The following is a 25,201-nucleotide window of genomic DNA, read 5'->3' on the forward strand; positions in this document are numbered from 1 at the left end:
CAGACGGCTGCCCTGCAATATGGAAATGGGGTTAGAATTTAAAAACTGGTAATTAGTTCGAATTAGAGGAAGGGAAGTAAAGTAATTTGGTCAAAGATTGGAATGGGAGACCTAATTATTCGTGATTAGCTTTGTAATACAGGCAATTAAGAAATAATCTGACGGTGGATATTAACTCAAGGCCTGTGGCACAGGATTTTTGTTGATTTACATACGTTCGTTTTGTCAACAGTTAAAGTCATCCTCTGATCAGTGGCGGACGTACGTAGAGGCTGGTGGGGGCACTGGACCCCATTAGATTTTATAGTTTTTAATACTATATTATAGTACTCTATATGATACTCATATACCTGCATAAACATAGTTAGCTGACTTCGTTAAGAGGGGTTTTGTTCATCATCCACCTTTAATCTTCACTTTGATCGTTATTCATCAGTTGCTTGTTGGTTGTTTATTTTCATTCTTTTATTTTCTTTCTATCCAAAAAACAGAACAGGTATGTTTTTCCTTCTTTTCTTCAATATCTCAAAATTAACATGTGTATTTGAATTATTATCTATTATAATGTTTTAAAAAAAATATTTTGGCCCCCACTAAAGTTTCTGGCTGGCTCCGCCACTGCCTCTGATATCAACGGTGGCTGAGGAACCGAATAAAATAGTTGCATGCAACCAAAGTTAAAAAGGCATGTTCATTATTAGTATTATACCCCTCCCTCTGTTTTGAAATATGAATCGTTTGATTTTTTTACACGTAGTTCTACGTCTTTTAATCATATGTTAAAAATTATTATGTTTGAAATTTTTTTTAAAATGAAAATAGATGATTTATATTTTTATTCAATTTTCTTTTCAAATATAATGATTTTTAGCATGCGGTCAAAGAATTTAGAAATACGTGTAAAAAAGTCAAACGACCTATATTTTAAAACGGAGGGATGTAGTAGTCCACAATGATTTCCGCTGTATCTTTGGAAAACAACCTGTTTGTCTATGTCTAGGACCCGAATTTTAAATATTTTTGATTTTAAGATGAGAAATATCTATTTCTATAATAAATAGAAATCGATTTAAAATTGAAAATAAATCAGAATACAAGTAGTGAAGATACAAGATAGTGAAGATTCACTACGCAATACAGATCCATAAGTAGGTATGATTTAAGCTACGTACGATCCACCAAAATTTTCAAACACTCGTCACTTGCTCAAGCGAGAGGAATGAGTTGTTTTTTAGGCACCACAACTTGAATTTCAATCACATCAAGCTCATTCTCGTTCGAATTCATCTCCGAACAAACTAATGCGCTCAGCCTCATCACATCCTCAATCTTTGCTTTCAACTCTGGAAGATTCTTGTCATCGATTATAATCACCGGATCATCTTGAACTAACTCGGGAAGGTTTTCGGGTTCGATTGCATTTTTCTTCGTGTTTTTATAGACCATGTACAACACCATTTGAAGAATCCCGAATGTAAATCCCAGCACGTTTGGAAGCTAATAGGAACACAATAAAAAGTAGATTAATCAGTAATTAATCTAGTTGTTAAAATATAATATGATCATGTTAAGCTCTCCTCCCAACAGCTGACGTTTTGAGAGAATTAATCATTTAACATGGTATCAGAGCTTAGGCTCGCGGAGTACTCGAACATTAGTTACGATGCGGTATCATGTACTTACAGCAATGTTGTAGTCTTTGAGTAGGAGGCCATAAAAGAACCACATAACAGCACTTAAAGTGAGAAACAAGGATAAAAGGAATGGCATGTACTCCACGCTTTTTGTTCGGATAACTTGTCTCTATACATTTCATCATGCGTAAATGAATTAGTTTAGCAGCATTAATTTATCAAAGAAAATAGCTTGAGAATTAATGGATATATTTACCACATTAATGCAGAGGGGGGCAACGAATACGCATACGGAAAAGATGAGGCAAATCCAACCGACGATTGCTACACGGTCTGCTGCTCCTTTTGCAGCAAACTGAGTTAAGATAACGATCAGGCCGAATCCTACTACGTTGATGGAAACTAGAAGTTTAAGGGTCTGGATCTGCATGAGCATTTTAAAGTGATAGGTTACATTTAATTTATAACACAACTAGAAATTATGAAATTACTGCATTACAGTAGACTTCTTTTAATCAGGGTTATAAAAATTTCCGATTCGACCGACTAATCCCGGACAATCCTTTTTCAAGTTGTCTACCTGATTCGAATTTTTGTTAAAATCCGATTAACCGCTGTAAATTCTTCTTAAATGAAATATTATATAGTGTGTCAAACTTACATATTAAATATTGTTAATAATGTTATAATATATCCGATTTTTAAATCCGATTAATCTCTGATCATCTGATTAACTCTGAGTCAGCACCTCCACCGTTAATACCGATCCCCGATTTTAATGACCATACTTTTACTTGAACTAACTAACCCTGGCTTTTGGAGGAGCGTAAATGAGGAAGATAGAGATGTAGATAGTCTGAAGGACACAGCCAGCTGAGTTGATGGTGATGAGAAGGAGAGTGTTGGATTTGAGCAATGCGTAGTAGATCCAGAGCATGGCACTGAATAGTGCAACCACATAGGGAACTGACTGGAACCCTTCAGTTGCCTTCTTCTTGTAAACTTTGTAGAATGTTGCTCTGCATGGAGGAGGATTATAATAATTGACTTTCATTGAAGAAAAAAAGGAGATGAATAGATATATAATTAAAGATGACTTACATTGGTGCAAGAAACACCGCAAAGGAGACGACGTTACCTAATACACCAGTCAAAAATGAAAACAACCATTTAATATATACGACATAGTACGTGCATGCAGAATTGAAGGGGGAGGGAAAGAGCTAAGGGAGGGGAGGGAGAGAGAGAGAGATGCCATCAGTATAAATGAGTCTAGGGTTGAGAGAAAGTATACCTAGAATACCAAATACAAGAGTCCAATGAGCGGATAAAAGAGCCATCTTTCTCTGCAAACAATCTCACTAGCTATCTCTGCGAGTACAAACAACTGAAAGTGCCAGCTATATCTTTTGCTCTTTCTCTTAGTGAACTAGCACATGTATATTCAAGGGTTGAGTGAAGGGTTTATATAGAGGAGGAATCGGAGCGCTCTCTCTCTCTGATTGCAAAGAATCGAAAGTGCTAGCTAGCATATTTTATCATATGATATCAAGAGTCAGCTGGTTAATTCCTTCTCATGCATATTCTATCCTAATATTAAGAGTCAGGTGAATTCATTCTGGATAAAGAGTATCCGACAAATCAATGTTTTTTTCTTTTGACCGAAAATGATGACATCATATGAAATATAATTGTTTCTTGACTGGGAACAACGGCAACATACAAAGATCGTTTCTCGGACTGGAAATGATGATAACTTATTATCATCAAATTACTCTTGATACTTACAGTAAAATTTTTGAGTATTTAGAGTTTGAGGCGGCATATTATAAAATGATATGAAAAGTTGTCTTAATTATTAATTAGGGAGATCGGATTGTGCAAGTTCCTTGTGTCCACTCTTAATTGTTGCACGTATTTTTAAGTTTCTATAAAGTAATAGTTATATAATTTTTTCAAATTTTTTTTAAATAAAAGTTTATATATCAAATCTTTATTCAGAGAAATTTTTTTAAAAAATATATTATGGAACTATACTTTAAATGAGTGTTGAAAAGCGTGCCAAAAAGTAACGTAAAAAAATGAGTGGGACAGTATTGATTATGATATATATTATTCATTATGTATTGGATAAATAAATAATTGTAATAAATTTTTTACAATATATAATATCGTTTAGAGATATATGGTTTCTTTTCGTTCATATTTGAAAAACAATATTACAATCATATCATTAAAAATATTTTGAAAATTATAAACATAACTATAAAATATATATGTTTTTCTGAGTCAAGAGATTTTTATATTGAATGTATCCTCTATTGTATATTATTTAATTGCATGGATTATTTCGGTGCATGTAATATTTATGTTGATTTGCCGTGTCATTAGCTCGTACCTCGTATCTTTTTTTGTTTGACCATGTCGTTGATGTCTAAATTATGGTACGTAAGTTGCATGATGATGAATAAATTACAGAACGTAAAGTGCATGATTGTGATTAAATTATGGGTACTTTATTTACATCAGGTACTTTAGCAGCCAAAGTTCTCTCAAAGTTCAAAGCTTTCGCAACTAGCTGACAAATTTGCAACACGTAGCACACTATGGTGGATAAGATCATAAGACCAAAATACTAATCACCTAATTCGAGTTATTATATATTTTTGCTAAGATAATTTGTTTTGATTGGCTTTTAAATTTTTTATTTAAGGATGACAGATACGCAGAGTTATTTAATAGTCACTCATGGATATTGATAAATGTTTTAATTTTGTAAAATTAAGCATGCGCATTAAACTGTTGAATTATAATCACTACAAGAAAAGCGGGAAATGAAAAACTTCAAAATTTTTCAAGGAAGAGCACGAAATTTTGGACGGTCGAAAACGGTCGAAAATAATTATTTTCAACCGGAAAGGTAATTTCGACCAGCTTATATTCGACCGCTTTCCGGCGGTCGAAAATAGATAATTTCGACCAAAAACGGTTGAAAATACCTATTTTCGACCAGAATTTGGCGGTCGAAAAAAGCCGCCTTTCTTGTAGTGAATTCACTCATGAGTCACCATCTCTAAATCTAACTTTAATGTGCAAAATTTCCGTACAATTTTGTATTATACTATCAGGTTACTATCGAAAATCTCAGACTCGGTAAATCACTTTAATTTTTGGGTTCTCTATACTTTGAACCATGGCCTGATCTTGACTTTTGTAGAATAAAATTGAAGGTGGCTAAACCAGAAAAAGTAAGACTTCGTTGTTTGTTGAAGAAGCGGTTAGTTTATTTTTGTGACTGCTTGAAAAACTGTTAATTTTTAAAAAATATTTTTGACATAAACTAAATTTCATAGAAAATTGTTTGTTGAACTTACAAGAGTTCTTTGTAGTGAAGGATAAGCATATATTAACCAGAAATTGTATCAAATAGTTGAAATATTTTAGGTTTAGTTAATTAAATTATATATTTTGCTTCAATGCTAGAAGTAGATATTTAAAATTTAAATATTATAATAATTTGGTTTTCTTTAGTATTATAATAATTTGGTGTTATCCAAAAACTTGGACTCGGTATATTATTTTTTTTCCTGGGTCTTTTATATAAAAAGCCACGGCTTCTTGACTTTCTGACTTTTGCAGAATGAATTAAAGGTGGCTAAACGAAAAACAATTGTACTTGATTGTTTGTTTAAGAAGCACCTAGTGTGGTAATTAAGCTGCAGGGTAAATTGTGTCTTTGATTCACTTAATTAAATTATATATCTTAATTCAACTTCTTGAAGAAATTTCTTATGTTTGTTAACTGAATAAGTATATTAATATTTTAAATTAGATATTTTCCCTCGGTCTCAATTATTTAGTTTAGAATCAATTTAATTAAAACTAACTACACTTTTACCAAATTAATATATAATGATTGTAAAAGATAATAATGAATTTACTCTACTTGAAATGTTGTTGTTTTATTTTTCTTCTTTTACTTATAAGATAAACGTTTCATTATCCGTTAAGATTAAACGTTTCATTATCTAATTGATATGTAGTTCTAGTTAACTTGACTTGACTATCTATACTATATATACTGCACGTAGATATATTGAAGTAGAATTCTCATAATCTTACATCTCTAAACAGTTTGAGAAGATAAAAACTCCATCATTATTCTTTTAAATATAATTTATAATTAATTAAAAAAAAAGCAAATTTATTGTCATTAATATATATTACTATTATATAATAATTAATAATTAATTTTAAATTATATAGTCGTCCGTGCTTTGCATGTGTTTAATACTAGTATATAGAAATCAAAGACGATAGATAAATAATTAGTGCAGGTTCTAGAAGTTGTCTATTGATTGGCTGCATGTTTTTTTCCCATCCTAATTAGCTGCATGCCCGAAGGTTGGTCCTGAAAAGACTTGATAAAGGCGGGGGGTAAGTCTGTAACAACAGAATATGTGTTTGAAGGGCATATTGGTGAAATATGTTTCAATTAATTAACACGTTTAACCAACTATTTTATTTGTAAAATATAAATCGAATTGCATAGAACTTCACTCACTTTAATTGTGAAACAGAGTAACAATATGATAGAGTTGGTTAAATTTACCGGTTATGTTGATTTAAATTAGTTGTTGTTCAAAATTTACTAAGGATCTGACATATAGTATTTCATATTTTTTAGATAATAATTTATATCAAAAGATTCTGAAAATTAATGGGACACTTTACCGCAAAATTCTTAAAAGTTCAACAAATGTATTTTTTTTTTTTTTTTGCAACGAACAAATGTATTTAATATTACGTGGACTGATTAAATCTTGGAAATGTCCCCGTTCATAATTTTAACAAACCCCGTGGTTTTATTTTTATCAATATATCACTTATAAACCTTTAGGTAAAACCTTTTTATCCTGTTAAATAACAAATTTTAATGCGGTTTCTAAGAACAAAAGGAATAAAATAAAATATATTTATATTGCATGTATAAATGATGTAAAGCGTACTAATTAAAAAGCTAAAAAAAGATTAAAGATGGCTGTTCGAAGCATATTCGCAACACTACATTTTCATTTTTAGATTGTTTAACAATTAACTTTCCAAGAACGGCGCTTGTTCGTTCAAGTTTCATGATGTATATTGACTTAGCTAGCTTAGAAACCTTTTAAGTACGCACCCTAACCTCAGACCCAATAAACTACCGTTCGATTTTAATTTTTATAAACAGCTGTTGCCCTTAAAAGTTTCTATTTTTCGTACGATTTAGATTCATCGTGATTTGACCACCATTTTACCTGATAGAGTTAAAGCACTCCAGCACTTTACAGCGATCAATCTATCTATTTATCAGTGTTCCAGTAATCGCTAGCGTCCCAGAGCGGTCGGGGTACCTTCGAGCGATTAATCGGGAAATCGGGGATTAATCGGAAGGATTAATCGGAGCATTAATCGGACATATATTATTTTTAAATTATTATAATTAAATGTAATTTAATAATTTTATCTATTTTTCACTACTAGTAGAGTCAAACTGGTAAATAATATAATATCATATATAAAATAAATACTTGATACATGTAATACAAAATCATTGATTAAATAAATATATATCAATCAGTCTCTTATAAATAATGTAAGAAATATTAAATAAAAATATTAGTCATTTTACTTTTTTTATAAGATATTAAGTTAATTACAAGTGAATACTTAATTTCTTACAATATAATCATAATTTTAGATTTTATTTATTAAAAATATGATTTTTTTTGTTATTAGCCGTCTGGACCATCTAGGCGGGTCTTGGACCGCCTAGGCGGGATGTTGACCGCCTAGGACCGATTTTTGTAAAAAAAACGCCTAATTCACCGCCTAGGACCGAATCGGGGCGTTTCGGGGCCGCCTAGCGCCTAGACGGTGCCTAGGCGGCCGCCTAGACCGATTTTTAGAACATTGCTATTTATATGTCAATACTTCTTTATTTTCGTTATACATATTTTTAAATTCTTTTTTATGAAATATCAGGATATGCTATTACGGCTTACTTTCTTGAATCTAGGGCTGTAAATGAGTTGATACGCTCGATAACCGCTCGGTGTTCGGTTCGAAAAAAGTTCGGTTCGAGCTCAGTTCGATTCATAAACGAGTCGATCTTGAGCACAATATTAAGGTTCGTTTTATAAACGAGCTGAACTTGAGCACACTAGAGTTCGACTCGATAGTTCGCGAACAAGTTCGAATTATGAGTTCGTGAACTTGGCTCGTGAACTAGCCCGTGAACATGGTTCGTGAACCTGACTCGTAAACATGGCTCGTGGATGTGGGAGTTTCATTAATGAATGATTTGTTATGAATTTATGATTTCTTATAGCATAAATTAAAATATTGTTGGGATTTTAATTAGATTAAATAACAAACAAGCTCGTAAATAAATTTACGAGTATAAGCTAGCTCGATAGCAAAGTTTATTGAACAAGCTCGTGAACAAAATTAATGAACGGTTGGTAAGCAAAAATTCGTGGGATATGTTCGTGAGCGTAAGTTAATGAGCGGTTCGTGAGCAAAAGCTCGTGAGACAGCTCGTGAGACATGTTCGTGAGCGGTTCGCGAGCTGTTCGTGAACGTAGTTATTCCTTAATGAGTCGATACTCAAACAATATTTTTGGCTCGATCCAAGCTCGAGCTCGAGTTCGAGTTCGTTAATTTTTTAACAAACGATACACGAGCACTCTAGAGTTCGGCTCGGCTCATTTACACCCCTACTTGAATCAGACTTTATTTTTTTATTATTTTATACTTTTTTGACAAAACGACTTTCATGATAGTTAAAGTTGAAATATAATATATATCTGAAGGACGAGGATAATTAAGTTCAAAAAATTTGTCTTCTAATCTAGAGACATATATATAATTAAAAAATTTGTCTTCTAAATTCTATTATTTCCATGTTGAACAATATTATTGACAATATATTAAGATATATTTACATATCTAATTTAAGGATTTTTCTTTGATCAGATGCTAGTATAATTTAGTAACGGAAATGGTAAAATTTCTCAACAGACGAGTAATTATCACAAATTAATTCAAAATAGGCGATAATTTTAGCAAGAACACACTAGGTTTCGATATAGTCACTGTTTCAAATGCTCAATGTCATGGCTATTTGTAACTGTTCCGATTTACTCCCTCCATTCCAAAATAATAGTCACTTTGACTTTGTGCACGTAGTTTGAGGTGTAAAAAAAACATACTTCTATACATTATTTTTGAATTTTTCTTCTTATGAATAAAAGTTTAACATCCCTATTTTTATTAAAAAAAGAAAATATGAAAAATAATATTTAGAAATATGTTTTTTATGCACCTCAAAATACGTGCTCAAAGCGATTATTATTTTGGAATGAAGTAAGTATTTCTGTATATTGAAACAAGACCGAATTGGCATGGTTTTTAGGTCCATAATTCTTAGGATTCCTCCGCATTCTTACTGAAGCCCAAGGACAGCTGGTGAAACAATGTGGGCTTTTCTGATAATGGACTCGAGTCGTAGAACTGAACAGTTGCAACAACTTTTATTAGGATCTGCGGTAGAGTAGTCACATAAAAGAGAAGATGCGAACTCAGAAAATGTGATACATGAACTAACCAGGGAGCTATTCCCTTTACATTAATGTTACACTACTTAAGTAGAACTAGCTAACTTATAAGTTACTAAGAAGTTGAAACTGAGGGCATCAACCAACTTTGATCTACACTTGCTCGGAGGCATCCTCATTTTTGTGATTCACATTTTCTGATCCTTTCTCATCGTCTGCCTCGGATTTTAACATGGTATCTTTCGGGTGTATCTCCGGGTTTGGCTCGGTTGATGATTTCATGATTTCGGGCAGTTTGAGTTCCTCGGTGACTTTGTTGTCGCAGTTTCTGTAAATTGCGTAGAGTACCATCTGAACCATTCCGAATAAGAAGCCCAAAATATTTGGCGTCTGCAGTATTGATTAGATTTGACGATTATTAATTTAGGAGTATAAAATTCGAAAAATTGTATGAAAAAATAGGGGGGCTTACTGCAACATAGATGTCTCTCGAGAGGAAGCCGTAAAAAAACCACATAACAGCGCTCAATGAGAGGAAAAATGAAAGCCAGAATGGCATGAACTCCACGCTCTTAGTTTTTATCACTTTTTTCTGCAAATAAGAAGTAAGAAAACAGTTGTTAATTATTGTTACTGTTATAAAATATAATTTTATAACTTATTTTTAAAATTCTCCTTCTCTGAATAAAAATATAAATATTAAATTTTTTTTTGAAAAAAAAATCAAAATTAATTTATAGAATTATACTTCACAGGAGCATTAGAGTGCATGTCGCGTCCCTATCCTTAATGCGTATAATCGAGGGGGACTGAGGGAGTACAAAATTTGTATGAGCAATGAACTCTTGTTCAAATCGTATACCCTAGTACCACAGATTGAGGGTTTGAATATTATCAAAAACAAGAAGGGTGGGCTAGTATGCTTTGTTATCCAGAAAAGATAAGCGGATTTACCATAATGCTTAGAGGTGCTATGAACACACTCAAGGAAAGGAGAAGATTTATCCCTCCTAGCACTTGAACTTGTTTCGGTGGCTTTACCAGGAAGTGAATGACAACAACAATCACCCAGAACGCCACAAAATTCAATAGTACAACCAGCTTCAACGTGAAAACCTGCAATAAGTTTAATGCCATCATCAATTCATGTTTTATCTGCGCGGAAATAATGATCAGCTTGATTATACACTGAGATTTATGCTTACGAGGGCTTTTCTGGGTGCATAAGCAAGATAGAGGGAAATGTAAACAGCTTCAATCACACAACCGAATGAATTGATGGTAATGAGGAGAGTCCCATCAGTTTTGAGGGTTGCATAATATATCATAAGCATCGCGCTGAATAGTGCAATCACGTATGGAATCGAGTGGAACCCTTCGGATGATTTTTTCTTGACAATCCGATAAAATGTTGGGCTGCATGAACACATGCAGCAAACTAATTAAGCACAAAACTCAATCGAAAAAAAAAAGAACACATATGTAAGGGGCGTAACCAATGTATTTAAAATTAATGTCGTAAATTTTTGACACCACTGAATGAAATTCCTGGTTACGCCCCTGACGTGTATTGTCAAGGTACTTACATTGGAGCAAGATACACCAAGAAGGAGACGAAGTTACCTGCAGTAACATAAGATCAGTAACTCAATCGAAGAATGAGTTGAAGAATGTAATCAAGGAAGCTCCTTACCTAAGATGCCGAAAGCTAAAAGACAAGGATTAGCAAAGTTGAACAAGGCCATCTCGATACGATCAAGAGTCGCAAGAAAGAAGCAAGAAGCTGTAAGCTCACTTATGCTCTCAGTTATGCAACTAAATCATGAAGTTCTGGGTACAACTAAGAGACATATATATAGGGCTGAGCTCTCAAGCTCTTGAAAATGCTCTGTTGGCCTGTTGCTTCATGCATGCATGCATATGTAGAATATAATAAACAATATAACAATAATTAATAAATATATATAACAATAATTAGTAATAAAATGAGTCTTTTGACTGTTGGTCTCGAAGAGCTAGACATTTGAAACCACAAACTGCATGCATGCGAACCAGCTGTTTCAGACTTCTCCAGTGCATATATAATTAGCAGGTTAAAGCTATAAAATCAGGGACAGCTAGCTCTGAAGACAATTAAAAGAAGCAAACTTGTGTATTTTAATGTGCGTCAGAAATTAACCTAGAAAGCTTTTCTTATTATACTATAAAGCCAATAATCATGAATATAAATAAAGTTACTTCATCTCTTAGCGCAGAAGCTAGCGGAGTATCTGTACACTCAAATTTACTCCCTCCCCGAAAAGATTGAACTGCTTTGACTTTCACGGAGATTAAGAAAAAAGTAGTAAAAAGGTTGAAAAGTTGGTAAAGTGGTGGGACCCATCAAAATTTTAATAATAGATTTGAGATAGTGGAGGAAAGTAGTGGGTGTAATAGTGTTTATATTATTATAGAATAGAGATAGTGGAAGAAAGTAGTGGGTGTAATAGTGAAAAGCAGTGTTCAAAAATAGTAAGTTTAATAGGTTCATTCTTTTTGGGACATCCCAAAAAGGAATAAGTGTCAATTAAAATGGGACGGAGGGAGTATCATAATTACTTGCAAACTTAAATCACTTAGTTAAATTCTCCGGACTTAATTAATAAAAGCTAAATTTTTACTTATATATCATATATCTATTTTATTCCTAATTATCATTAAAAATTATATCGAATTTTTATATTCTGATTCTGTCTTTTTTTTTTTTTTTTGCAAAAATACTGTGCATATTATTCGGCATTTTTAGGCCAAAGTTACATGGTCAGTGGATCCTTTTGGGTTAAAATCCATGACAATAATGTTGTAATGCATTTTGCTTTTGAGTTCGCAGCCCTTGGCGTCTTGAGTCTCTTGACACATAGCCTGCACCATGGCCTTAAGAACTAATGTACGTGTGTACTGCACTGTTCATATTATATATAATCTCTTGATCAGACCAAACCCTAATAATTGTGGTTTATCTAATTAACGCCTTTACGACTAGTGGATTCACAGTGTTGTTGCATTTTTATTAACATCTGGCAGCTGACTAGCTCTTTTGGTTCCGGGAATGGACGGTTATAACTTATCACTCCCCAACAGTGTTCCAGAAATCGCTAGATGTTCCGTGGCATTGTATATTATTATTAATATAGAATAGGATTTGAGAATAATTTTAGAGATTCCTAATATTTTTCTACAATTAATAGATGTTAAAAAGTAAATATAAATAGTTGATAAAAACAATATTTATATTATAAAAAGATAAGTGCAAAGAAGCAATGGCGGAACCAGAGGGGGGCTAGGGGATGTTAGAGCCCCCCTAACCTCGAAAAAACAATGTATAATTTCTTTTCAACCCCCGCTGAATTAGTGTGATGTCAGTATAATATTTTTTAGCCCCCGCTGAATTATAAATGTCATGGAGAGGGACTTATTGGAAAAAAAGGAAAAGAAAAGGCACATAGTCTAAAGAGAGTCTAATTAACAAATACATTCAAACTGAGATCAACTCCAACAAACTCCTTAACTTTTCTCTAAAAATAATATAAACAATCAACTCTTAACTATTTAAGAAGTAAATTACACAATATTTTCAACAATATTCCCTACATGCGCTCTCTATCTATATCTGCTAGGAGTTTGTTGGAGTTCATTTCATCTCTATATTCTTCAAATTTAGGCTAAATAGCTCATATGAAGAATCCTTTGGACATGCTCTCATAAGTCATACGCACACATTGACACTACCATAACTCATACCCTAACTCAGTGGAGTTCTTTTGATGAAAGTTTTCTTCGCAATTACTAATGATTTTTCATAAGTTTTACAACAAAGAACTCAAAATATTATATATACTATGACAATGTTCGAAGTATGAAAAATAAATTGCAGCTATTAAGAGAGAAAGAATGAGAGACATTTTTAGAAGATGTTAAGTGTTATAAAACTTGTTTACTAACCTTTTTATTTAACAGTTTATTGATGGATAACCGTTTTACAGAAGGAAATATAGAGCTACTACTTTATATTTGCTCTTTAGATCCTAGGAATTAATTTTCTGCCTTGCACAATTTTATCCAAAGGATATCTCTTTACTAGACCTGGAGTTGTTATCAAATGAGTTAGACAAGTTGATCTATGATGTGAGACCGGATAAAGATTAATCTGGACTTCAAAGTATAGGAAATCCTTATGTCATGATGGTTAAGACACACAGGCACACGGCTTATCCCTTAGTTTATATTCTGGTTCAGTTAACTTTAATTTTACCCGTTGTCATTGCTATTGTTGAGAGAGAGTTTTCTGCTATAAAAACAATCAAGACTTATCAGCGTGATAGGATGGGAGATGCATGACTGAATGATGGTATGATAATATATATTGAGAAAGTTATTTATGCAAGTATAGATGAAAAAAATATTTCAGCCCCCCTAACTTTTAGTCCTGGTTCCGCCACAGCCAAGAAGTGACCGTAAAAACGAATGCATTGCACGAATACTTTCATCGCTCTCTTTTTATAACCAATTTTTCATCATTCTCGTTACCTTACCTCATTTTGTCCATCATTTAATATCTGCCCTTGCTTTTTCTCTTCAGAATCTGATAACTATAAATGGAAGAAGCAATCTGTCGTTAGGTAGATTGTGGATGTTTAATGGTAGATATGATATGATTTAATCTCAGTGTGTAACTCACTACTAATTAAATAGTAGTTACACTTAATCAAAAGGATTAGATTTACTTGCAGAATCTTTTATGATCAAAGGTTATTTCATCTCATTTGACGAACCTTATATGGTACGATCTTGATCCACCATTAATGGCTACTTTACGATCTTAAAATATAAAACTAGGATATGAATGGAAAGATGCGTGCCTAATTATGATACTAGGTGTGAACTTATTGCTTATTTGAAGTTTACTAGTGATCTAGATATTTTGGAGAGTAGCTAGGTGATCTTGCATGACTAGGTGCACACTAATAAAATATAATTTTATTATTTATTTTTCATATTTTTTTCCAGATAAAATTTTAAAAATTATTAATAAAATTATATTTTATAAAAATTTTAGAATATGTGTCGATTAATGAAAAAATGTATAAAAATAAATAAAACGGAAGGTTGAAACTCTTTTACCGTTAAAAATGTATTTTAAACGGGACCGTTTGGGTTAGTTTAAAAGAAATGACTTCTGACTTATAGTAAAGATGTGGAGTAGAAGTGAGAAGTAAATAAATTGATAAAGTGTTTGTAAAAAAAGCAAAAGCTGTAAGAAAAAAGCTAGTATTCTCAGTTTTTTAAAAGTGATTCTACTTTTTTATATAAACAAATCAAGAAAAAACAGAAGTCAGAAGCAGCTCCGGTTTCTCGCAAACAAACACCACCGTTGTTTCTTGACAGAGGCCAGCAACAACGCGAAAAAAGCCGATACGTAGCTAGACTGTTAATCGTACAAACTAGAGTTTACATATGGAATGATGTAAAGCGTACTAATTAAAAAGCTAAAAAAATTTAAAAATGATTTTTCGAAGCATATTCGAAACACTATATATTTTTCAAATTTGTTTAATAATTAACTTTCCAAGAACGGCGCTTAGTCGTTCAACTTTCATGGTGTATTGACCTAGCTAGTTTGAAACCTTTCAAGTACGCACCCTCTTGAACCCCAAACCCAATTACTACCTCTCGAATTTAATTTTCAAGTGATTTATAAACAGCTGTTGTACTCAAAGTCCCAATAAATCGTACGATTTTGATTCCTTATAATTTGACCGCCATTTTACTTTATAGAGTTAAGGGAGTACTTTACAGCAATCACTTTATATGTTACTCCCTCCGTCCCATCCATTTCTTTACACTTTCCTCTTTTGGGTGTCCCACCCAATTCTTTACATTTCAAAATTTACCAAAAATAGTCAATAGATCCCACCACTTCTCCACTTTTCTTTCCTCTTCACACTACTTTAACTCCACTATCTTCTTTTTATGCATTAAAAATCAATAGGTCCCACCACTTTACCCACTTTTTTCTCTCTTTTCCACTAATTTATACATATTTCTTAACCTCCGTGCCCAACCCATTCGATAAGAAATGGGTGGGACGGAGGGAGTAATATTTTCTCAGTTTCATTATATATATTACTTTGATTTTTACAAATAATTTTAAATCATACTCCCTCCGTCTCACCAGGTTCTTTACGCTACTTTTTGACACTCATCTTAAGCTTTCTATAAAATATAATTCCATTATGTTTTTTTAAAGAAAAATTCCTGAAAAAAAATTGATGCTAAAACTTTTATTTAAAAATAAATAAATTAAGAAAACGTCATTGAACTATAATTTATAAGAATCTTAATATGTGTGTAAATAGTAGGGGTGAGCATCGGTCGGTTTGGACGGTTTCGAGGGTCCAAACCGAACCAAACCATAATTATCGGTTTTCCAAAACTTCAATCCGAAACCAAACCGTTAAGTAAAAAAACCGAACCAAACCGATCCGTTTAAAACGGTTTGGTTCGGATTGGTTTCGGTTAAAACCGTTTTTTATCAATATAACAATTTCAACAACAAAATTAAACTTGAAATTGCAAAACAAGAATTGAAAGTTTGAAATATATTATGAATATGTATATTAGATTTTAATTATATCTTAAAAAAGATATTAAATTATAAGAGCTTGTAAAATATAAGGAGAGGGAGAAAGATGATAAAAATGTAATTCTTATACTTTTATTTAAAAAAAACAAAAAGATAATACATACAAATTAGTATATCAATATTCTTTAAAAAAATATGATAATAGTTTTATATGTTTTATTTTTCACATATTTTGTAGAATATAATTTTGTTATCAATTTATTATTCACACATGTATATTATTATTTCAATATATATATGTATATATATATATATGTATATATATATATATATATTCGGTTCGGTTTGGTTATATCGGTCGGTTTGGAGGTAAAAACCGAAACCAAACCGAAAAAATTCGGTTTTTTAAATTTCAAACCGTAACCAAACCAAACCGTTAATAAACCGTAAAAATCGGTTTGGACGGTTTGGATCGGCCGGTTTAGGTCGGTTTGGAGAATTCTTGCTCACCCCTAGTAAATAGCGAACTTTATAAGAGTCTTAATATGTGTGTAAATAGCAAACGTAAACAACCTGGTGAGACGAATAGAGTAAGAAAAGTTGGTGGGACGAAGAGAGTAAGAAAAGTTGATACAGCATATATCAATTTTCAGTTAATAAAAAGTTTTATATCAGTTTTTCTAAATGCAACTAGATCGAAGTCCAAGCGACATATTTAAGTTAAATTAAGAATTCCGAGAATTTGCTCAAAAAAATATATTCGATATATATGACAAATTGACATGTTATGTCCTATAAAAATGTAATCTTGTTGCCGAGATTTGGCATGGAAATTGAAAAAAAAAATATAGAAAGGCAAATCTAGTAATTTGTTGATTAGCAGGCCCATTAAAAGAAAAAGGTCTGAGCTTAATCTGGCAAGCCCATAGTCGTAACTTAATTAGGTACACGAATTGGGCACACAATACCAAAGCCCAAATTCGAGTACTCTGCATCTTGGGGGGGGGGGGGGGGGGGGGGGGGGGGGGGGGTAATCAAATAAAAACAACTAAAATAATACTAGACGGCTCGAGTTGAGCAATGTAAAAATACTCGAAATTTAACAATTATGCTTGCGACTATCAGCTAGTGTGGAATCAAATAAATTCACATTGCTAATTGTAGAGGATAACTTCACCAGAACACAAAGTTTCTTAAAGAACTACGGTTTATATATTAACTTGTTTCTTGCATAACTGAAGCCAAAATAACACAATCCAAAACAATGAAATTAAAAGGTTGACAAATTTATTAACTGCTGAAATCTGGCAGTGCAGCTTAAGGATCTCAAGTTCTGATGGCTACAAACAATTTCAGCAACAACCTTTTCGAGGCAGACGATACCTCGTACATGCACAATCTGAATTTACAGAGGTAAAAAAATGTCAGATGTGACACAAAAAACAATAAACCGATGGCATTGAGTGACTATTATGTTAACAGATAACGAAACATGAAGCTTTCAAAATACGATCCTGGTGAATAGCAGCTTTGTTAGAAGACTCGTCGCAGACTGTTATGGAAATAGAAAAATTAACTAATCCATAACGAAGAGACCTTTCTATTTGCATGGTTGTGAATTAAGAACGATTAATAGTAGATCACTTAATTACTATGCCAAGAATTATGATAACTACACTACTAGAGGGTACTGACTGGAATAACAAGACATGGCATAAATGATTGATGTTCTTCAAAATGAACACATGTAACTGCAGAACTGTGAATAATCTAACTAATCAGCTTTAAGGATCTCAAATACTGGACACAAGAAAAATCAGAATAAAAGAGACTAATTTGAGACGATATAACTTGTAAGATAGGATAAGGTACCTATTCATCTGGAAAGGTGGCAGAAAGTAATGCTTCATCCTCCAAAAAGGTCTGCAGATTTTTTGTCTTCATGAGATACATGATCGCCTCCTCATTGAATTCCACGAGAAAACCCAACTTTATAAGGTCTGCCAGCTGACGCGTGTGATCTTCATTCTCCCATATTAAGCCTCCAGCAACTACTTCAGAAAAATGTGAAGCATACTCGATTGTTGTTTTTGGTCCCCCATCCTTGTCTAATTTCTGCACAAAAAGCTTTGAAATCTGTTTCTCCCATCTGAGCATTTGCCTGGCTTCAACATTGAGGGTTTCACCAGAGGAGAGTGATAACGTGTGGCGCATTGTTATTTTGCCCCCTGCCTCTAGGACGGTAACATCAAGAAGGGGTCTGACAATGTCATGCCTAACATCTACTTCCATTTTGGGCGAAACATCAGCTAGAAAGCCAAGAATAAGCCTCAACAATCCTTTTCCAATAAATACTTCCTTCAGTTTCAGCTGCTTCAGATTGACAGCATCAACCTCAGAGAGCTCTTGCTGTACAGATTCCGAGATATTTCTAACACCTATTTTGCTGTAAATTTCTAGCAACTTAGTTCTGGGAAGAGATTTCATGCTCGGTTGGGGATACCAAACAAATAGTGAACCCAAAGAAGACCTTTCGAAAAGATCCTTCAGCTGCAGATCATCAGCAATGAATACGTCGTGTTTATTAACCAGATTAATTGGACTTGATCCTGAATATACAGGCAATTTCAACAACCGTTGAGCTAAAATTTCTCCATTCCTCGAGCTCCAGTTCTTTATGACAAACTCCCAGAAGGCACAAGCCTCCTCATGAGTTAGTTGGTGGCCAGAAGCTTCCCATGACTTCCAAATCTCACAATAGTCGTCAATAGAGGGGTTCAATTTTACTCCGTAGGTAAGAGAGAAAAACATCAGCAACTTATTATCTTTATAGTGCTTCTCCAGAACATGCAACCGCGCTCCCAATAAACCATTTTTGTCATGGATGACACAGTCTTCAGAGCTTACCCACTGACCATTATCAGTACCACTGGGGACCCAAATTCTTTTGTTGTCCTCGTCATCGGGCTTCCAGTTGAATTCAAACAAATAGTTATATATTCGGCTCACAGTGGTGAAACTAGAATGGAAGTCAAGGTAATCTGCCATCAAAGAACAGCCATTTCTGACATCAACAATTACTCCCAGAGAACGAAGCTCATTTTTGTATTCTGTAATTCTGGAACCATAAAAGTCTTCATCAAGGAAAGGCCCGTCACTCCTTTCTAATAAACGAGCCCAATCAGGACTGAAGAGCAAGCACCTCTTTGGAGTGTTGAAGCCTGAATATGTTTTTAGCCATTTTCTCCCTATTTTTTCAACAAAAGTTGATGGAAAAAGTTCCTGATTCTCCAGCTTGTGGTTCTCCGGTTTATAATTACGGATACAGTCCAGCAACGAGTACACATTTTCAGGAGTTATGCTGCTAGAATCCTGTGGCAAATAAAGGCCATTCACAACAAAATGTGCTCCATCTTTAAAAGAAGAAACAACACCCATACTCTTGAGCTCCTTTTCATATTCATGGATGGTTGCCCCATAATGAGTATCACTATCATCAATGAATGGGAGCAGGGAGATTGATGAGATAGATTTCCAACATTGGCTATAAAGAATGCAATCAGCAGGCACCCTATAATCACCAAGTCGAGTACGCAACCACTTGACCTCACGAATACACTTCTTTAAATTTGATGGAAAGGTGGAGCTTTTTGGTTTTTTGTAGTATTGCAGAAGTGCAAGAACATTGTCCTTGCCAATGGAGTGCAACGACGCTTGCTTCCTGAAAACATCTTCAAATTTTTTCGATGCCTCATCTAAATCAACCACTAGCCCAATTTGCTTTAGTTCACTTTTAAAGGACAATATTTTGCTTCCATAGAAATTTTCATCTATGAGCGGGAAGCAACTAAAAACCTGTAAAAGACATCCCCACTCGGAGTCAGGCAAATAGCATTCAGCAGGAGATTTGAACCCACCATTCGTTTTGATGCATTTCTTATCCTTCAGAGCATGAACCAAATTGCTGGTTGACCTCAAATGCCGGAGGCAATTCAGTATCAAATAGAGAGCATCAGCAGAAAGAGAACTTAAGCAATGCGAAGATTTCAAGTTGTCACTAACAAGTTGGTAGTTGCCATCAAAGTTCACTCTCACACCAATCAGCCCCAGTTCTACTTTATAAGACATCAGATTAGCTCCATAATAAACTTCATCAATAAGTGGAATATTACTAACTTCCTTAGCAGCTTTCCACTCCTCGTTGTATAAAACTGACTCATCTGGGCTTCTATCACCTTGATTTGTTCTTAGCCATCGCCCACCTTTGATGCTATTAATAAATTCTGCTGGAGAAAGTAATTTAAGCCTCAAAAACTTGATGAATTTGAGTATCGAAAGGACGTTATCCCTGGATAAGTTAGAAGATGCTGCAATAGACATCAACTGATTTCCTATAAATCTGCATGCTTCATTTACCTCAAACATCACCCCTACAACTCTCAGCTCCTCCCTGTAATCCATTATCTTCTGGCCATAAAATTGCATATCAACTTCCGGGATGTCAACAAGCTCAGATTCTCGCTGTAAGATATGTGCTCCTGATGACGAGAACATAAATGACTGTGACGGAGGTCTGTAGCTGGAACTACCATTAAGAGAAATTTTCAGCCAGCTACCTTCCTTAATGCAAGACAAGAATTTTTGGGGTATGTTAATCCCTTTCCTTCTCAAGTAACGAATCCAATCCAGTAACAGAAACACATTTTTCCTGGTTAAAGGAGCTGACATGGTTGGGATTACAGCATCTGGAGGAGATATGTTGGGTATATCAAAAGCTGGAACATAAGTTTTCAAGAAACTAATCAACTCTCTGTTAGCTGTGTGAATACCAACATAGCTCGCTGGTTGCAGATAGTCTTTTCCAAGCTCAACATATCCTTCAGTTCTCCATGGATTAGTACCAATCAGCTCTACCCAGTTACTTCCGTTGGCAGGCAGAAGTACATGTCTCCTCTGCCCCATCATCCGCCCATAACTATCAACAAGAGGCATGCTACCACATATTTCTTTAACATTCTGCTCTGACATATACTTCTTTGCAAATGTGTGATAAACAAAATGACAGTATGCTATTGCCAGCTCCTTATCATTACTTATCAACCTGTTGAGCAGAAGTGCATAATCATAAACACTCACCGCTTTGACATTAGCTTGGTCTGATAGCCAATCAAGTAGGATCCGCTTTTTACTCAGCAACCCAATAGCTTGTTGGGTTGAAATTGGCATGAACAAGTGATCTGTTGCACCTCTGAACTCCCTACTCCAGTTGATTAACCAGGATGCATAACGATCCTCCGTAGATTTGAACAGCTTTCCACCAGAATACTGAGATACTTCACCAACACTAGTCAGGGAAACAGTGCCATGAATATCTACGTACTTCAAGATTGATGCATTCTTCATGTTGGTGCTGTAAAAACTAGATTTCCAATTCTCAGCTACGAAAAGGAGAAGCTCCAAATAAACATCCTCAGACACACCCAATATAATATTCGAACTCTGGATACATTTAGCATACCAATCATTTCCAACAAATTCCACTCCCATGAATTCCAGAATTTGATCATACTCCTTTTTGTCAAATGAAGAACTTAAAATATAAGTGCCATGCGAGGAGATGTTATCTAAGGCTACACCTTGCCCCCTAGCCTTATCCAGAATATTCCAAAAGGCTGGCAAAACCCCACCAACTTCACACGGTTTATGAAAAAACCTCTGTTCGGAGTATGATTCACAAGGAACAATACTTTGGTTTAATATCTTCTGCTTAATCGACTCCCTCACAGCATTCAACTCCGTGTAGGGACCTTTATTGACTGGCAAAAAACCAAACATACGAGGCAGAGTTGAAATGGGAGCTTCTGTATCTTTCACGAGAGAAGTAAAGGCACTGATAAAAGCAGTAGAGACACAGTCAAGAATTCCTTTATTCCATTTGTTATCCAAGAGGATATTTTCCCTTGATGATGCTAAGATAAAATCTGCTTGTATAATGAAAGGGAAGTTCGTCACCATCTCAGTGGGTAAAAACGCATAAATCCCTGGGGACTGCATTCCTCTAAGAAGACGCTTTCCACTAGGAAAAGCTAGAGTAATTACCCATTCTTCTACCTCCATCCTTCTTTCGACTTTGTGATCTTTCTTCACCGGAAATCTTTGCCTCCACATATGATATCCACATTCTTTTTCTAGATCATCATCACCAGTGTCATCGGCAGAAAGATGGAGCATATAAGATTCTGCATCAATGTTCTTCCTCGTGACAAAATTTGTCTCGCTTGAAATAGAAATTGCACTCACAGTGTTAAGTTTGGAATCCTCATTGTCTTCTCTAACCGAGAGCCGCTTAATCTTCGTAAGAAACAACAGAATCTCCGGATGAATGTTGGAGAGCTGATTCTTCACAGGTTTGACCTTGTCAGCTTTCAGAGGCAATATTATTGTTGTGGTGGGAAGAGCGGTACCAATTCCGTGGATGCTTTCAATGACTGAAAGAGTTGGATTCGTCTCAACCCACTCAGGAACTATATATCCCACATTACAATGTGGACAGGGTCCTTCAGTGAATCGTATCTGATAGCCATTACTAAATATGTAAGGCTGAGCAGTGATCAGGAAAACACTCTTGAATCCGATTCCTGAAATTAATCAAAAACTTTATCAGAACACATCCAAAGATGCATACATAAAAGAGAATATGCCATCTGAAAACCATAATAAAATTCAAAATCATAAAACACTAACAACTCAATTAATGTCGGCAGATGAAAAACATGAAGTTCAACAGGATATGACAGCATATTCAGCTTTGGGACACATTGAATTTGAACCTTTGAACGTAATTCAGGGTGAAATAGTTGCAAACTGACATGCTAGTCTACAGAATTTAACAGAGAAAAATTACATACGAAAATTACGAACTCATATCAGTCTGCTGCACCATTGAAGGTTTTAACCGTACTAAGTTGTGGTAAAAAAAAGAGAGAATTATTATAATTATAATTGATAAAAGAATCATAAATAGCAACAGTTTAAGACACAATAAAACCTGAAAAAATACTGCATTAAGAGTCGACATGATCAAGAACTAGTGTGACAAAATTTCAGTAAGTACCTTTTTCACCAATATAACCACGCCTGCGATTCCCTTTCTTGGTGGAGCGTCCAACACTGCAGATGGACTCGATATTCCTGGGGGTAAAGCCTCGCTCATTGTTGAATATCAGTAACGTAGCTGGAGCCCCTGTAGCAGTTATGTCTCGAGAAGTTACTACAAACTCTAAGGAAGGATCCACTCCTTCCGGATACTCATTGTCTTCAGCATTCTGCAGCAAAAATCAAATCTGTAACATACTATATACAACACTATAGTAGATCTAGTTAAAGTAGCTAAGCTGAAAACAACTAGCACCACAACATCTATGCGATTATTTTTTATATAACAATTCTTGTAGCTCGGCCTAAGATTTTCAACACTGTTTTTTTTATTAACTCTTTATAATCTTCAAGAAAAAATGGTTTTTTGAAAACAGAGAGCTCTGTGCTTACTGTGGAGACAGTGTTCCACTTTATTGCTTAACAGATAAAATAGTTTAACAGGCCGCAAACACATTTTTTACTAAGACTCTAATGTGAAATAAATCTTATCATGACTAAACTTTCCAATCAATAAAGCCATTAGTTAAAAATCCTAATTCTTTTCACTGAGCCTCGTTTACATACATGATCCACTAAAAGCAGAGATGATCTAGCAGATCATGTAAGCAATCGACACTCAAGGAAAGATCCTAGTTACTTCACAGAGCCCCTGGAGAAAAAGTGTCTTGCCTAAATACTTTATCACAATTTTACATCATTTAACTACGAGGAAAAATATAAAAGTGTCCCATAAAATCAATATATATTTATAAAGGAGGATGTGGGCGTCTCTAGAATTGTTCGATTCAGTCTTCTGATTTTTTTTAAATTTCGGATAGAAAATATTTTCATAATTCAAAAATTCAGGTTTAATACAGTTCTAAAGGTAATACAATTGGACAATGTTCTAAAAATCTCTGATTAAACCTTTTAAAAAAATCATTATTTTATTGATACCACTCTGATTTAACTAAAAATTCCCAATTTATCTGAAAAAATCAACGATAAATCTCCTATAAATCCTAAACCCTAAACCGGAAGGTTAAATTCACAATTTCTGCAACTTTGTAGAAATTTGCCTAAAAAATATCCGATAAATCTCCTATAAGGGTGTTTTATTCAAAATTTACTTTGTGGCCCCAAAAATATTAACATCCCAGGCACCCTGACCCTGAGTCCAAAAATAATGTACAAGCACTTAGCACAATCAGTTTACACAACAATCTTACTGGTGTAATTCGGGCCGAGCGAGCCGAATTTCAAGCCGCGCGTAATTCGAGCCGATGTTAATCGAGCCGAGCCGAACCGTCTCGTTTAACTAATCGAGCCGGTTTTAGCGAGTCGGGCGAGCGGCTCATTTAATTTTACATTTAATCGAACCTAAATCTCTACCCGAACTCGGCTTGTTTAATTTTACGAGTCGAGTCAAGCCGGCTCGTTTAATTAAACGAACTGGAACCTTTGCCCGAGCTCGGCTCATTTAACTAAACGAGTCGAGTCGAGCATAGTTAAACGAGTTCGAGCCGGGCGAGCTCGCGAGCAGACTCGAATTACAGCTCTAAATCTTACAATACTATACATAAAAAATCATGACATGCATGCATGATCAACTTCAATAAAACTATACAGAGTTGCAAAAAAGAGTGTAAAAAAAGAACCTGAATAAGCTCCATGAGAAAATGAACATCCTTAGCATAAAGCTCGCCAGAGAGATTCATTACAGCCTGATGCAGATCCTCCGTGAGGGGATTCGGGTCTCCTCCGATAGAAAACTTGGTCTTGCGTATCTCTTCAATGTGCTCTCTCGGTGTGGCCATTGCTAGCACAATATCAAATCTTCAGCTACACTATATTTTTTTTTTTTCAGATGCTACAAAAAGAAAGGAGTGAAGATGTTAAAGAAGTGGCAAGAAGAGTGGGAATATAAAGAAAAGAAACCCTGGTGACTAAGCAAAGGGAAAGTTGGGGGAAATTAAAGGAAAGTTGTACGATGAACATTATTATGGGACTTTTGGTTTTGCATGACTTCGAGGGGAAGTTTAGGAGTCGTCTGTTGAGTGTTGACTGTTGAGGTCTTCGTTTGGTCTTCTCGTCTCCACTGTGTCTTGAACACTTGCTTTTCCAAGATTCACTCGGAGATATTGTTGGTTTTAGCCTGTTTTGACGGTTGGGTTAAATGATGTAGTTATAGTTATAATTTAATATTGATG

At 34.4% G+C, this 25,201-nt stretch overlaps 3 protein-coding genes across 3 annotated transcripts; all 3 read right to left on the reverse strand.

Annotated features, from left to right (window-relative positions):
* Positions 1 to 1,206: 1,206 nt before the first annotated feature.
* LOC108195057 (bidirectional sugar transporter SWEET14) lies at positions 1,207 to 2,974 on the reverse strand. The gene is made up of 6 exons (XM_017361990.2): positions 2,929 to 2,974; positions 2,736 to 2,772; positions 2,443 to 2,653; positions 1,894 to 2,058; positions 1,684 to 1,803; positions 1,207 to 1,497 (listed from the first exon to the last, which is right to left on the reverse strand). Exons 1-6 carry the CDS (start codon positions 2,972 to 2,974, stop codon positions 1,207 to 1,209), a joined length of 870 nt encoding a protein of 289 aa, XP_017217479.2.
* A 6,209-nt stretch (positions 2,975 to 9,183) lies between these two features.
* Positions 9,184 to 11,081, reverse strand: LOC108195058 (bidirectional sugar transporter SWEET15). The gene is made up of 6 exons (XM_017361992.2): positions 10,926 to 11,081; positions 10,819 to 10,855; positions 10,438 to 10,648; positions 10,187 to 10,348; positions 9,705 to 9,824; positions 9,184 to 9,622 (listed from the first exon to the last, which is right to left on the reverse strand). The coding sequence occupies exons 1-6, from the start codon at positions 10,975 to 10,977 to the stop codon at positions 9,386 to 9,388; spliced, it is 819 nt and encodes a 272-aa protein (XP_017217481.1). The 5' UTR covers positions 10,978 to 11,081; the 3' UTR covers positions 9,184 to 9,385.
* Positions 11,082 to 16,980: 5,899 nt separating this feature from the next.
* On the reverse strand, positions 16,981 to 24,946 carry LOC108196014 (uncharacterized). Its single transcript, XM_017363068.2, has 4 exons — positions 24,650 to 24,946; positions 22,969 to 23,179; positions 17,727 to 22,492; positions 16,981 to 17,253 (listed from the first exon to the last, which is right to left on the reverse strand). Exons 1-3 carry the CDS (start codon positions 24,806 to 24,808, stop codon positions 17,727 to 17,729), a joined length of 5,136 nt encoding a protein of 1,711 aa, XP_017218557.2. The 5' UTR covers positions 24,809 to 24,946; the 3' UTR covers positions 16,981 to 17,253.
* Positions 24,947 to 25,201: the final 255 nt, after the last annotated feature.

This window comes from Daucus carota, chromosome 7, assembly GCF_001625215.2.
Source record: "Daucus carota subsp. sativus chromosome 7, DH1 v3.0, whole genome shotgun sequence".
NCBI lineage: Eukaryota > Viridiplantae > Streptophyta > Magnoliopsida > Apiales > Apiaceae > Daucus > Daucus carota.